We start from the raw sequence: 15,080 nt of genomic DNA, 5'->3' as shown, positions 1-15,080 counted from the left end.
ATGATTAAATTGATTGAAGCCTTCTAAACCGTGTCCCATAAGGAATGGCTGAAGGAATTGTGTATATTTATTGTTTATCCTGGAGTAAAACAGATTGAGGGCAGACAGAATAATTGTTTTCAGTAATTGGAAAGTCTGTCATGTAAAGGAGGGAACAGATTTGTTATGAGCTGTTCTAGAAAGCTCTACTAGAATCAACTTGGACAAAATATGAACAGAGAAATTAAAATGTTCTCTTATAATGATCAGAGATTAAACCATATTTGCCTTGGTTTTCCCTAGCACAGAGTTTTATTTATACTGTGGACTAATGGATATTTATTGACTGGATTGAATCAATCTGATTGAAAGAACAAACCTCTCAGTAAACCAGAGTGCCTTTTAAAGTAAGAACAGTCCATCTTTCAACAAATCTTTACCAGCAACTATCTGTGAAACAGCTGCTTCTGTGCTTAGCTCATAGGATATAAAGCTATCAACATTGTGATGCTGTGGATGATTTCTGTGGGCAAGAATCCTAAATGTTTTCTTGAATTTGATTGCTTCATACCAACCTCATGTGACAGGTACTTTTCATTGTTTACAGTGTAGATATGAAGAAACTGGAGCACATGGAAGTTTTATACTGGCCAGTGTTGAAAAGTTGGTTAGTGTTCAAGTGAGGATTTGAACCCAAGTGGTCAGGCTCAATGATTTGCATCCGTGGCTGCCATGGTAAATCATGGACAATAATGAAGGACGAAGACACACATAAGTGAAAGCACCTGAGGGCACAAGGACTCGAATGTAACCTAGTCCAGCCTTCCTGCTGGGATTCTACCCCATCTCTCCACAGATGTCTGTGGCCTTTTCTCCCCTCAGTCTCGTCTTTTACATCGGCTCTCAGTGATCATCTTAAAGTAAACCCAGTCATTTGACTTCCTTCAAACCTTGCATTAGCTCATCATGTCTGCAGGACACGGCTACCACCACCCTTTGGACAGCAAGGCCTTCCAGGGTCTGTCTCTGCCTGTCGCTCTTACCTCATCTCTCCAGGAACACTGTACAAACAACATAGTTAATGGCTCTGCCAAGCAGACCTTGTCTGGCAAGGAAACAAGGTTGTCCTGGGAATGAAGCTATCGATATGAAATGTTCAGAGCAGTGCCTTCCTTGTGTGTAATAACTGCTCAAGAGATGTTAGCATGTTTATTTCCATCTACTTCTGATTACCCTGACAAAACTGCTGTACGCTACCTATAATTTATCCGTTAGTTTCCTCACTCCACTGGCAATTGCTTTGTAATAGATGGAGAAATAAAGAGGAAGTATTGGCTCTCCTAATTAACATGTTCAGAGGCAGAGAAGCACAGGCAGAGTCCAGGCAGAATTACTCCTCTGTTCTTCCCCAGACTTCTCAGCCTGGCCTTTCTCTGTGCTAGCCTGTGTTGAGCTTGGCCTTTCTCTGTGCTAGCCTGTGTTGAGCCTGGCCTTCATCAGGGCAGCCAGAGGGCTTCCAGTACAGTAAGAACTACATAAGCCTTTCTATTCATATTCAGTAAGACTGAAAATATCATTTTCCATCATCATCAAGTCCGGGCTTTCCACTTTGAGTAGATCCTCTATAATATGCTCACTGTTACTGGAGAAAACAAGAGTCAGGTGGAGTAAAGTGTTGTCTGATGATCCTCAAAGGTATGCCCATATCCTAACACCCACGACCTTATCTAAGGAAAGGGCCTCTGCTGCTGTAATTAGCTTAAAAATATCTAGGTGAAATAATGCTGCAGTATCTGGGTGGGCTTTAAATCCAATGGTATGCATATTGCTACATCTCTGAAAGAGAAGAGAAAACACACACAGAGGAAAGGGCCATATGAAGCCAAAGCAGAGGCCGGATCTAAGAAGCCGTATGATGCCTGGAGTTGCCAGAAGCCCAGGAGCCTGACAAGCTTTCTCCCCTTGGCATCTAAGTGGGTATAGCTCTGAATCTACCTTGATTTCCGATTTCCAGCTTCCGAGACCAGGGGAGAACATATTGCTATTGTTTTGTGATTTGGTTTTTGGCTTCTTGAGACAGGTTCTCATGTAGGCTAATCTGGCCTCAATTTCACAGGAGATGAAGGTATAGGCCATTTTTGAGCCAACTATTTTTACAAGGAACATAGGCACACACTGCCAAGTTTATACTCTTCCATGCCCATTCATGGAGCTGGGGTGGGAATGAGCCCTTTTAAGCTATGGAACTTCCTCATAGAGTAACAACACAATAGTCACTTCTGTATTCTTCAACTCTACTTTCTACTTGTAATTTTTGTCTCTCAAGCCACTGTGGATCTCAAGCTTGCAGGGTAAGCCATTTTTTATTCACCTTTTCTGAGGTAACTATATTAATTTCAATGATAAAACAAAATCACTACATTCAGCTTTCTAACTCCCTTAACAATCTATAGGTTTCTCTTAGCTGCTTTGGTATATCCCTTGTTGATAATCCTATCAGGTTATTTTACTGGTGGCCACCCAAATTGCCATTCTCATTCTCCTGAGGCCAAAGTCTGGAATTGCAAGAACCCATGTCTTCATGTGTGCCCTTAGTAAACTAGAATGGATTCTGTATTTGCCTTGCATGTTGGTTAGTGGGATTTTTGTGATTCTACACAACGAAGTCAGTGGTGGTATTGAGGAATCTTGACAGACATTTGAATATACATAACATAATCTTACAGTTTCATGTAAAGAAATGTAAAACCCCACAGTGGTTTTATTTCCTGTATACTTAACACTTTAAAGTACTCAAAGCTCTAAAAATCTTTAGACAGGTTGGGGATGCCAAGTAAAATTGAAATACAGAATGAATGGTTCATTTAGCAATAACCCCTTTGAGTGTTTCGCCTCATCTAATACAAACAAATGCTTCCAAGGGCATTTGGATTTAGCCTTACAGAGTCTTTAAAGAAAGGTTATATTATTGCTTAAAAAGTAAAACCTCAGCCGGGCGTTGGTGGCGCACGCCTTTAATCCCAGCACTCGGGAGGCAGAGCCAGGCGGATCTCTGTGAGTTCGAGGCCAGCCTGGGCTACAGAGTGAGCTCCAGGAAAGGCGCAAAGCTACACAGAGAAACCCTGTCTCGAAAAACCAAAAAAAAAAAAAAAAAAAAAAAAAAAAAAAAAAAAAAAAAAGTAAAACCTCTATATTAAATAATAGAATGTAAGAATTCAAAACTTTTCCCTCTAAAACAAAGAATATAAAGGCAAAGCCTTGTCTTGTTAAAGACTTTATATAATTAAATCTTAATTACCACAGCTAAAAGTAGAAGGAACCTGTTAAATAAATTGTATGGGAAATCACAGGAACAATATGAATAAAGAAACACCTACAAATTAGTGTCTAGTGAGGGAATGGAGGACGGAACACACTGAATGTTTGAGCACTCACACAATAAGCCATAAAACACAAAACTCGAGAAACCATCTGAAAAATACTTGAAAACTCTCAGTGCCATTCCACCCATCCATCGCAATCTTACCATCTGACTTCTTTCAAACTGGTATTTTAATGGTATTGTACTCAGCTAGTTTTGTTGTTATTTCCACCACAAAAATTATAATAAATCCAGTGCCTTGAAAAAACACAAATCATACAGTTCTGTAGAAGTCAGAAGCAGGCTAAAACCAAGGTGTCAGCTGGACCATTTCCTGTCCAGTTTGTTTCTTTGTATTTTCTGCATCTAGGGCCAACAGTTCCCTGCTTCTATTTCCAGTGTTAACACAGGTCCATCTAGTCCTTCTCTCAGGGCCTGACTGAGCCTGCCTCCTCTTTTTCCCTCTTCCACTGTTCAGGATATTTTCGATGAGATGGAGTTCAACCAGGCCACCAAGAAGGATCTTTTATTTAAGGTCATCTGATTGGCAACTCACATTCATTTTGTGATCAAAATTATTTATTACCATGGAATTAGTGTGTTTACCAGCTTCAGTAAATACAGGATGGACCTCTTTGGGGAACTGCCAAAAGTAACACTCCTACCTTCTCCATTTTGGTAATGATGCTATGCATATGTTAGATGTAGTCATTGGAGAAGCTGGAGACAGAGCACATAGGGTTCTACTACTTTTGGGACCTCTAGCTATTTTAAAGTAACACTGTCAAGGGAGAAAGGATTTAGTGAAAATGTAGAAATGCTTACAGAATTTCATGTTAGAAAAATGGACCAATACAGCATTATTCAGCTTCTAAGATGCTCAATAAGGGAATAAATAATAAATTAATAAATGAAAGGGAGTATCACTAAGTGGCATACATGCTTAGTGTGTAGGAGTATGTGGGTTCAATCCCTAGATATGTATAAAAGATTGTTTTTAATAGTAAATTAAGCCTGCTGTGGTATCAACACAAACTACACCCAATCTCATCTAAAAATGTACATTAAGGTCACATTCTTCATTTAAGTAAGTTATCCATTCAATATTTGCTGGTTTTGTTTATCAACACGAGGATCTATTCAATTACCATGATTTCAATTTCTGTCCCCTTAATTATAAACTGTCCACAATGAACTGAATATTATTAGAAACATATACACAGCTTAACCTCAATATGGCTGTTAGCAGCAATAGACTTCCACAATGTTTTTTGTTTTGTTTGTTTTAGCACATTTACCATGCTCACCAAATGAAAAACCTTAAGCAACGTTACTAAAATGTCTTAGGGTAAGCTTCATGCTGGTTGTATACTTTTCTGAAACACCATCACATTCTGTTTACTTAGTATTTTCTAATGTTATGTGATACACATAATAGATGCTGTCACCCTGATTTTATAAAGTAAATTAGAACCGAAAAATGTCATGAAGATTTCTGGCAAAGAGGGGTGTGTGCTTATGTTTCACTCTCCTAGACTAGTCCCATAACAAAACAATGATAAATGGAATTTGGAAAGGAGAAAGCATGAGGGTATAATCAGACTCAAAACCAGGACCAGAAGCAAATAAACATCTATGAATAGACAGAAAGCATGGGCCTTTTAGGCTATAAGTGTGGAAGCTGCTGACAGACCTGGGACTTCATTGCCTGTGTGGTGTTAGCTGGAGGGAAGTACCCAGCTACCTCAAAATGAAGATGAAGATTAAGAAGAAGAGGAAGAGGAAGAAGAAAAGGAAGGAGAAGAAGAAGAAGAAGAAGAAGAAGAAGAAGAAGAAGAAGAAGAAGAGGAGGAGGAGGAGGAGGAGGAGGAGGAGGAGGAGGAGGAGGAGGAGGAGGAGCAGGAGGAGGAGGAGAAGGAGGAAGAGGAGGAGGAGGAAGAGGGAGAAGGAGAAGAAGAAGAAGAAGAAGAGGAGGAGGAGGAAGAAGAGGAGGAGGAGGAGGAAGAGGAGGAGGAGGAGAAAGAAGAAGAAGGTGATTGAAGAAGCAACTAGTGGCACTAATCACTAATATCAGTTTGCCCTGGAGCTGTGGGGTCCCAATGTGCAAGGTTTAGGGAAGGAGGGAGACGAAACAGACCAGAAACTAGAACCCAGCTATCTCTGGGCTCTGTTCTTCCATGGTGCCAATCTCACCCTTGGTCAAGAACCCAACCTAACAATAGTTAAGCTCAGCTCTATATGCAAGGCAGAAAGAGTTACAAACAGAAAGGTTTTGTTATGCCAATATAAACAAGTAATTACTAGCCAAAAAGCTTATAAAAACACACAAACCAGTGTGGAAATAGAAGTTGCTGGAGGTGGGACTCAGTAAAAGAATGCCTGTCTCCAGTGTGCCAAGTCCCAGGTTCAATCCCCAGGACCACAAACAAACAAACAAACAAAATTAGAAAAGTAGGGAGGAGATATGAACAAGAAACTCAAATGGCAGGCAGAAGGGTAAAAATCAAAACAGTAACAAAACACAAGGTAGAAAATTTTAAAAATGTAATCTTTTTATAAGCTCTGCCTTGCAACATCATTTCTACCTTCAGGGCATCTGGGTCTGAGATACAGACCTGAATGTCTAACTGGAAGCCTGTCTAGGGATAACAGGCAACTCTGGAGGAGGCGCAGAGGAAGGAGTCTCTGAGTACGTAGGTTAAGGATGGGTTGGTGGAGTCACCCTTGGCAGGAATCTGGAGAAGATGGAGGGGGAGCGAGGGCACTGGTTCTGCAGAGACAGAGCCAAGATGTGTGGGCAGCACAGACAATGCGAAGGGTGGGGAGTTAATGGATGTGGTCCTTCATTGGTGGTGTCTGCTTACACAGGGGACGGGAAAGAAAGGAATGATCCAGCCATCATGGAAAAGATGAGGAGACATGCCTGCTGGGTTCTAACCGTAGGTTAGATTGGGAGAAAAGCACCTGTGTTCTGGGTTCCTTTTACACCATACTGCCTGTATAATTTAGTCCTAACACTAACTTTGCCCAAATACCACTGCTCTCTTGCTAAAATCATGAACTTCTGCTAAGCTTAGCACCTTCTAATTTTCTTATATATAAATCACCTCTAATTAATAATGTTTTTTACTATTTTTAAGTTACATAATACTTTTGTTGATGGCCTCCATGTTTTAAAAGAATAAGCTTCATGTATTGGGAACATAACAGCATGAAGTGATTATATATGCACTTCTTTTCATAATTGTGGAAATGTCAATGGTCTAAGAAAACTACAAGTGATAGACATGAAAACTATAACATTCCTCATGTCACCACTCAAGTTAGAACTATGGATTTACTAACACACTGTAAAATATAGCCATAGCTTTTTTCCTGTTATCTCTCCTCCGAGTTGAGTTCAAAGCAACAAGTAGATAAGTATAATTGAATTGAAGGTATTGTGTCCATGAGTGGAAATAGAAGGGGCTGTGCAGAGCCCAGGAAACTTTAAGCTGTGGGAATATCACTGTGTGCACGCACATAAACCAGTACAACTCTCTGTAATGTCACTTTCCAACAGACGACACTGTTCCCCCGCAGGCTTGGAGGTAGATATATGATCTCCAAATAGGTGCATGTTCCCATCTCGACTGACCTTCGAGTTGGCTTAAAGCAAAACAGTTGCTCTTCCCACCTCACCTGTGTTTAATGAGAGCCGTTTCCTCGTGCCAACGTTGGGTTAATGGACTGAGATGGAGGAAAAACAAACGGATCTCTCCGTTTCACACCAGATTGCCTTTCTGCCTCGTGGCTTTAATCACACCATCCTCCCCACATCTGCCATAATAACAATTATGGCTCTTCTGCCTCCTCCCTCACCCAGGAGGATATGAGAGACGATAGCAACACCTCCGGAAAAAAATCAGGGCAAATTCTTAATCTATTTCCAGCATGGTAGGTAATAATTTCCCTCTGCAAACCCCCAAGGAGTGCTTCTGTGGGCTGGCACACCCCCCCATCCCGTAGGTTTGTGCCACCACTGTGATTTCTAAGTTTTCTTCTATCTTTCCTCTTCTGAGATAAGTTTTAATTATGTAGACAGATTGTAAAAGTCTGTTTCTTCTTGTAAACAACTATTTCTTTGTTAGTCCTAGATTTTGTTCCACAGTTTTCCTCCCATCTCAATCTTCTTATTTACCCAGGAAATATGTCAGTTCATTGTCTAACTGCAGTTATCAAAGGACGAGAAAGCTAGCTTCTTTCATAGCTTCCCTGGGGAGTTGTTCTTTGCTGCAGATGGCCGAAACACCCATAGGTATTTGTTTTTCATTCAATATAGGTGCAAAAGATCACCCTCAAAATCAGCAGATTTTCAGCATCTTTAAAACCTGCTTTCCAGGCATGATCAAAACACTGAAAATCCCCCCAAGCTCTGACAAAATCACTAAGAGTTGCCACCTCCTTAGGGGACTGAGAAAAGCTGATTTGAATAAGTGACCTGAGATGCTAACAACTGTGGCTGTTTCATTTTGGCCCCCTCCACATTACAATTAAAATGTAAAGAAAATGAGTGCTTGTGATGATATTTTTTCTGCTTGTGCATCAATGCTTTTGAGTATTGGGTTGTAGTTTTTTCTAATGAAATGATCATTCTAAATACTTTATACATTCCCCACAAACTCTGACTTCATACTATCTCCGAAGCCAAGTGCTGTGTGAACACTGGTTTCCTAAGGATGGCTAACTAAGCTGCATGTGGTGATACCCAGCTCTAATCTCAGTACTTGGAAGGTAGACACAGGAGAAACCAGAGTTTGAAGCTAGCCTGGGCTACATAACAAAATACTATTAGAAGGAAAGAGCAAAAATACCTAAACACTATCATTTAACTGGCCCTGCACTTACTCATAGCAGCTTTTAACTTTTAACTTGACACAGGCTAGGGTTACCTGGGAAGAAAGAACGCCACTTGAGGACTTGCCTCCATCAGATTGGCCTGTGGGTGTGTCTGTATGGCATTTTCTCGATTAGTGGTTGATGTAAGAGGGCCCAGACCACCGTTGGTGGTTCCAGTCCAGGGCAGGTGGTCCTGGGGTGTGTCAGAATGCAAGTGGTTGGTGAAGAGGAGGAGTCTTTGAAACAAAATAAAATGGACAGAATTTTTATAGATATTTCTTCATACAAATGGTCAAGAAGCACACACAAATGCTCAAAATCCTTACTCATTAAGAAAATAAAAGTTGCCAGGCGGTGGTGCACACCCTTAATCCCAGCACTCGGGAGGCAGAGGCAGGCAGATCTCTGTGAGTTCGAGGCCAGCCTGGTCTGCAGAGTGAGTTCCAGGAAAGGCACAAAGCTACATAGAGAAACCCTCTTTCAAACAACCAAAAAAAGAAAAGAAAAAATTAAAAACAAAACAAAAAGCTAAACCAAAAAAGCAAACTTAAACTAGCACATTGCTAGTAGGAACAAAAAGTGGAACAGCTGCAGTGGCTTCCTCAAAGCTTACACCAGTATTATCATGTGACCCAGAAGTGGAATTTCTGGACATGTGCTGAGAAGTAGTGTGGCTAGTGCTGGAAGGAGGCTCTGAACAGGATACATGTGCATCCTGTTCACAGCAGTGTTATTCACAGTAGCCATGCGGTGGACACCACCCAAGTGTCCATTCCATGGATAGATGTATGTGTGGGTAAATAAGTTGTGGTAACACAATTATAAAATGCTATTTGTCTTTAAACTAGAAGGAAACTTTGGCACAAACTACAATCTCAACAAACCTTGGAAGCATTGTGCTAAGTGACACAAACCTATCATGAAAGAGAGAGAGAAAGAAAGAGAAGGGAGGGAAGAGGGAGGGAGGGACGGAGGGAGGGAGGGAGGGAGGGAGGGAGGGAGGGAGGGAGGGAGGGAGGGAGGAAGGAAGGAAGGAAGGAAGGAAGGAAGGAAGGAAGGAAGGAAGGAAGGAAGGAAGGAAGGAAGGAAGGAAAAGAGAGAGAGTTCTGTATTGAGGCTGGAGAGATGGTTCAGAGGTAAGTAGCGCTTGCTATTCTTGCAAAGGACCTGGGTTTGGTTCCCAGCATGCACGTTGAGGCAAACAATTGTCTTTAACTCCAAATTCCAGGTAACCTAAGCCTTCTTCTGGCCTCTGTGTGCACCAGACATGTACATGATGCTCAGATGTACATGTAGACAAACACTTGAACATATAAAATAAAAATGAATATACCTTTAACCAAAACAGCAAAATACTGATGATTCCATTGAGCTAACATACTAGAAACTAGAAAGGTAGCTTCAGGGGCTGACAACAGGGTACTAGGAAGGTGCCAGTTAATGTGTCTCTGTGTTGCCAAGGAAAAGGAATGCAGGAATTTACCCCACAAATTTGTGACTGCAACAGGATTGAAAGGCACACGTCCAAATGACTAAAAGGGTAAATGGGCTCAGCAGGCTATATTTAAATATTTATGCATATAAATATGTAATAATGACAAAGAAAAAGAAGCCAGGACTTTGAGGGACATGGGGGAAACTGGACTAAGTAATGGGAATGGGGAAACGATGTGATGATATTTTAACAAAAAATGCAAAACAGTGGGGGAGAGAATGCAAGGTGAGTGAGCCACAGAGGAAAGCAAGCCAGGAAGCAGCATTCCTCAGCAGTAGCTTCTTCATCCCCCGCCCCCAGAGTCCTCCTTGAGCTCCTATCCTGGCTCCCATCAATATCAGACTGTCAAATGTAGGATGAAACAAATGCTTCCCTCCCCAAGTCACTTTTCATTGGGGTGTTTTATCCCATCAACAAAAAAGCGAACCAATACAGCCTTTCACTAAGATACATCAGTATGCTCCCTCAAAGACTCTCCTCAAAGATTTTGAGTCATCTTTGGGATAAGAAATCAGTTATAGACACAGCAGTTGTACAATGTCTTCATATTGAAGAAATATTTATGCAACTCTTCCAGAGAGGAAATGTGGTGTGTGGCCAACAAGGCTCTCTGCATGTCATAGACACAGTCCTGGCAGTGACCCCATTTGCCAGGCTGTTAACCAGGGGAGGCCCCATGCTGCTTGGTATGGTTCAGTGGGAGACATGATCCTCACATGAATTTCAAGAAAGTCACACAAACACCAGCATCTGATGCAGGCTCTTATGAGTGTTTATATTTTTCTAAGGAGAATGGTCATATTTCCATTAGATTCTCAGAAATGGGTGTGACATAGAAGAAAATTAAGACTAAATTAAATAAGTTTATTCAAAGAAAAGGCTGATTTAGATTGGTTTTCTTTTGTTTTATATTTAAGCAATCTTTTATTGCCAAGGTGGATTTTTATGCTTTCTAATAGATTTCAGTAATTACATTCTTATGGGAGGGGATTTTCAGACCCAAGCCTTTTGTATTTTTTATGCCCCATGGAGATTTTAAATTCCCCATTTAAATTTTATAAATCTGTTATTTCACCTAAATGGGAAATGCTAGATTAAACTTTCCAGTTTTGAATTTTATATACAGTCAGTTCTCCTAATCTATGCATTCATCAAATGTGTGATTGAAAATATTTGGCCAAAACAGGTATCTGTACTGAACATGTGCATACTTCATCTACAGATCCAGCCAACTACATAGGAAAATATTCAAAAACAAATAACGGCATCAGAACTGAACCTGAAACCCTTTCCCGTGCATAATTTCCTTGAGGGTCGAGTGCTACAGACCTTCACATAACATTTACACATGTTGGGGGAAGGGCAAATAGCCTAGAGACTCATTAAAGAACACCAGAGGAGGTGCATGGTTTCAGGAGGATACTACATCCTTTTTCCCCAGGTAGTTTGAGCATCTTGCTGTCCTTGGTACTAAAGATATGAAGGGTTTTCCCACATCCTACAAGACAGTCCTAAACCTCATTCTCCGTTCTTTTGTAATCCATCTTGTTTCCCTTCTTCTCCTTACGATCATGTTGAAGTAACTCAAACCTTCACTTGACTCTTTACAACATGAAACAGCTTAACTGTTCACTTGATTAAATGTTATTCTGTGCTTTAGTATGGGTAGGATAAGAGTATACAGTATTCCACAGATAGGACACCAAGTTCCTTCCCGGGAGTATTTACTGCAGGGCTTCTCTTTCAGTGAGTTACCACGTATTTGAGACTTCAGTGCTGTTCATATGCATGCTTTTTTTGGCCATATTTGAATACAAATCCAGACATGTACAATGTGAATTGTTTGGAATTCTAGGTTACTTTGAGGAATGGGCCCCAAGAGATCAAGAAAAGATTGGAACTCCATGGAGAAATAAGCCATGTAGCCTTGGCATTCGGACATGAAGAGAAACACAGCCATCTGAAGTGGTCATGAACCCCAAACAAGTCTTCCTTTCTGTCCTGCTGTTTGGGGCAGCAGGGCTTCTGCTCTTCATGTATCTGCAAGTCTGGATTGAAGAACAGCCCACAGGTAACATGGAGACCCTATGTTTTCCCTAAATGATAACCACAATGGCCCCTCGGTATCAAGTAAGTTGTGCTGGTGACAGATATATGATAAGCCAGAAAGGTTCCAACATCGACAACTCAAAGGCCCAGATCTCAAAAGGAGTAAATATTTTAAATACTTTACACTGCAGTGCCCTTTGGTTGGGCTTACCCTGCAGTTTGTGTCGTATCAAAGGGGAGCATCCTGGTCCCATCAGCACAGCATCAATGTCTTTTTTGCAAACTACCTATAGAAGTATAAAACATATTCTCTCTTTGATCTGCCCACCAATCTGCACCAAGCCTAAACAGGAGCAAAATATACGGGAATCTTTTTTAATTCCTAATTTTTTTATGTTGATTCTCAACATCAACATGAAAATTCTTCATAAATTTGCTGTTAAGTGGAGGCTGAAACAATTTTTTTTTTCTGAGATGGGGTATCTCTGTGTAACAGCCCTGCCTGTCCTAGAATTCACTCTGTAGACCAGACTGGCCTCAAACTCACAGAGATCTGCCAACCTTTGCCTCCTGAGTGCTGGAATTAAAGTCATGAGCTACCATGCCCAGTGAAACAACTTAAGTACTAGTAGCAAGATGTTTTTGACTTGGCAGGCCATAATATTTCTATCATAACTACTCAACACTGACAATATAGGACAAAAGTGACCACTGATACTGAGTGAACAATAGATGAACTCATGTTTCAATAACACTTTACAAAAGAGATGCTAGGCAGATTTGGTCCATAGGCCATGTTTTCCTGACCACCACTAAGTTCATCTTTTATATTCTTCATTCAGGTTAAAATGCCTGTACCTAGAAGGTGTTCAGTGACTGTTAAAACGGTTATATTTATAATTAAAATCATAGTATTAAGGGAAATGTCAGAGAACCTCTCAGGAATGTATACATTTGGCTGTTAATGAAATTCACTGTTTTCTTTTGGGAGAAACAGACTTTGGTTTATGACTATTAAGAAAAATAAAGTAGAAGCATAGTGATTTCTTAATTGTTTCCAGTTGTGACCTACTTAAAGATAGTCTATTTAAAAGACCCTTGAAGTATTTGCTAAACAACTTTGAAAAGATCGAGGAGTCACCAGTGTGACAAGTTTAAAAGTGATTTCCATTTTTAAATACCTTCCTTGGTTTACCTTTGCCAACAATTTGGATCTGTTTAATTTGTACAGTGGCCTATGTTAAAAAGGTTGTCTATAATTGTTTTCTATGTTATATTCCTAACATGTATTCTTAATTCCCTGATGTGTACAAACTACGACTGTGAGATACAATATTACTGAATAATTTTGCATAAGTACTTACAATATTTAATGATGCCACATGTGATAAAGAATGTAGGCTAATCTCTCTGAAAACGAAGTCCTAATGTCAGTTCCCTTGCATGGGGAGGCCTGCGGAGGTGGGTCCTCAATGCAAGACTGGACTGGGACTATGGACTGGAATGCAGCAGAGGAGGAAAACTTGAAATACCTCCTTCTTAGCTGTTGGCAAACATCCCGATTGCCTACAGCTTTAGGAGAGTTTCACCAATCTCTAGTACACAAAGGAAAACATATTCATACATAAAGACTACTGTACGAGAGAAATGTGGCTTAGTCTGTCAGGAAGAAACAAGATGCACTAAGGGACGGTCAAGTCATGTGACAACAGCCTACAAGCGGCTCAGTGGGTATAGATTCTTGCGGTATCAGCCAGGCGACCTGGGTTCAATGCCCAGAATCCAGGTAAAGATGGAAGGAAGGAGAGAACCAACTCTATAGTGTTTTTTTCTGACCTTTACATACACGTTATGGCAAGTACACACACACACACACACACACACACACACACACACACACACACACACTAATTAATTAAAAAATAAAATGCATCTCACATGTGTCCAAAGCCCTTATTTAGTTAAGAGCTTAAAAAGTATCATATTTAATATAAACTTTCTCCAGTCTTTGTAATATCTGAGTAGATGGGTGATTGCTGAAGGAACTGAGACTCTAGAATATGAACCACTTATCCAAAGGCTATCATTTCAAAGTATATGTATGGAGGGAAAGCCTGGACTTAAAGCCAGGTTGTGTCACTGTGAGGATCACACCTGTTTACTTTTAGGAAAGGGAAGATTCCTGTTACCCCACTTACCAGACAAAGTGAGGGAAGTTGCCTATCATTATGAAGTAATGAGTTACCTCAGCGAGACCCATACACAGGTCTTGCTGTCTCTGAGGAGTCCCAAAGAGTAATTAGATGTGTGTGTAACAAATACAACAGCATCAGTAAAATGTTTTAAAAATCCTTGATACTATTAAATGAAGCAACTCAGAAGGCATATATTTGTGAACTCTGCTACAAGCTAGAATCTTCACAAAGACCTGTGTGGGAGGTCCTCATACTACAGCAGTTTGGTATCCATTTTCAATAACACTGGGAATGTCAGGTATTTTAAACTCAATGACAATCACTTTTCAAACCTAAAAAAAAAAAATACATACTTGGATGGCAAGATAAAACTTTTAAAAAATCTGTCTTTTGGGACACTTTAATGCTCTCTCTCTCTCTCTCTCTCTCTCTCTCTCTCTCTCTCTCTCACACACACACACACACACACACACACACACACACACACACACACACACACCTTCTAAGAAGAGCTGGCTGCAGTTCCTCAAGCTCCCACAGATGAAGCAGGTGTTTAGGTCTCACTTCAACTGTATCAGAGGACGCCTAGCTTCTCCTCACACTCTGGCTTGAGGCCTTTGAAGTGAAGGCTATAGACTGATGTCTATGCTCCTTTGGTTTTCCTGGGCTTTTTTCTAAGGAAATAAAATACTTTAGGATCCCAAACTAAATCTTTTCAAATGCTCTGACATGCTGGTAGAGGATGATGAAGACACAAGACACAGTCTTTTGAAAATGAAGGGGAAATTGGATGACAGAGAAATGAAAACTTGTCTCATCATCAGATGATAGACTGCCTTATAGTACCCTTGTTTTCCTTTCTTTAAACAGTTAATTTGCAAGTGTGTATGTATGTGTAGTGTGCATGTGTGTGCATATACGTGTATGTGGGTACAAGTGTGTGTGAAGGCTCATGTGTGTCATGTGTGCATACATGTGAAGGCCCGAGCTTGAACAGAGATGTCCTCCTTTGTCACAGGCCAGATTCATGCTGAACCTGGAGTTCCTGATCTGGCTAGTCTAGCTGGCCAGCTTGCCTAAGGCATCCCTACTCCACCTCCCAAATGCTCGGCCACTTGGCTTT

General features: G+C 40.6%; 1 protein-coding gene across 1 annotated transcript in view; it reads left to right on the top strand.

Moving 5' to 3' along the window:
- Positions 1 to 15,080, top strand: part of Chst9 (carbohydrate sulfotransferase 9) — a 262,610-nt gene that overhangs the window by 22,093 nt on the left and 225,437 nt on the right. Inside the window, exon 2 of the mRNA XM_016001595.3 lies at positions 11,569 to 11,784. Coding sequence (XP_015857081.3) covers positions 11,685 to 11,784 — 100 coding nt within the window. The 5' untranslated portion in view covers positions 11,569 to 11,684. The remainder of the gene's footprint in view (positions 1 to 11,568; positions 11,785 to 15,080) is intronic.

This window comes from Peromyscus maniculatus, chromosome 19 (genome assembly GCF_049852395.1).
Source record: "Peromyscus maniculatus bairdii isolate BWxNUB_F1_BW_parent chromosome 19, HU_Pman_BW_mat_3.1, whole genome shotgun sequence".
Taxonomy (NCBI): Eukaryota; Metazoa; Chordata; class Mammalia; order Rodentia; family Cricetidae; genus Peromyscus; species Peromyscus maniculatus.
Note: the sequence above shows the minus strand (reverse complement) of the source record. Positions and strands in the feature narration are given on the sequence as shown.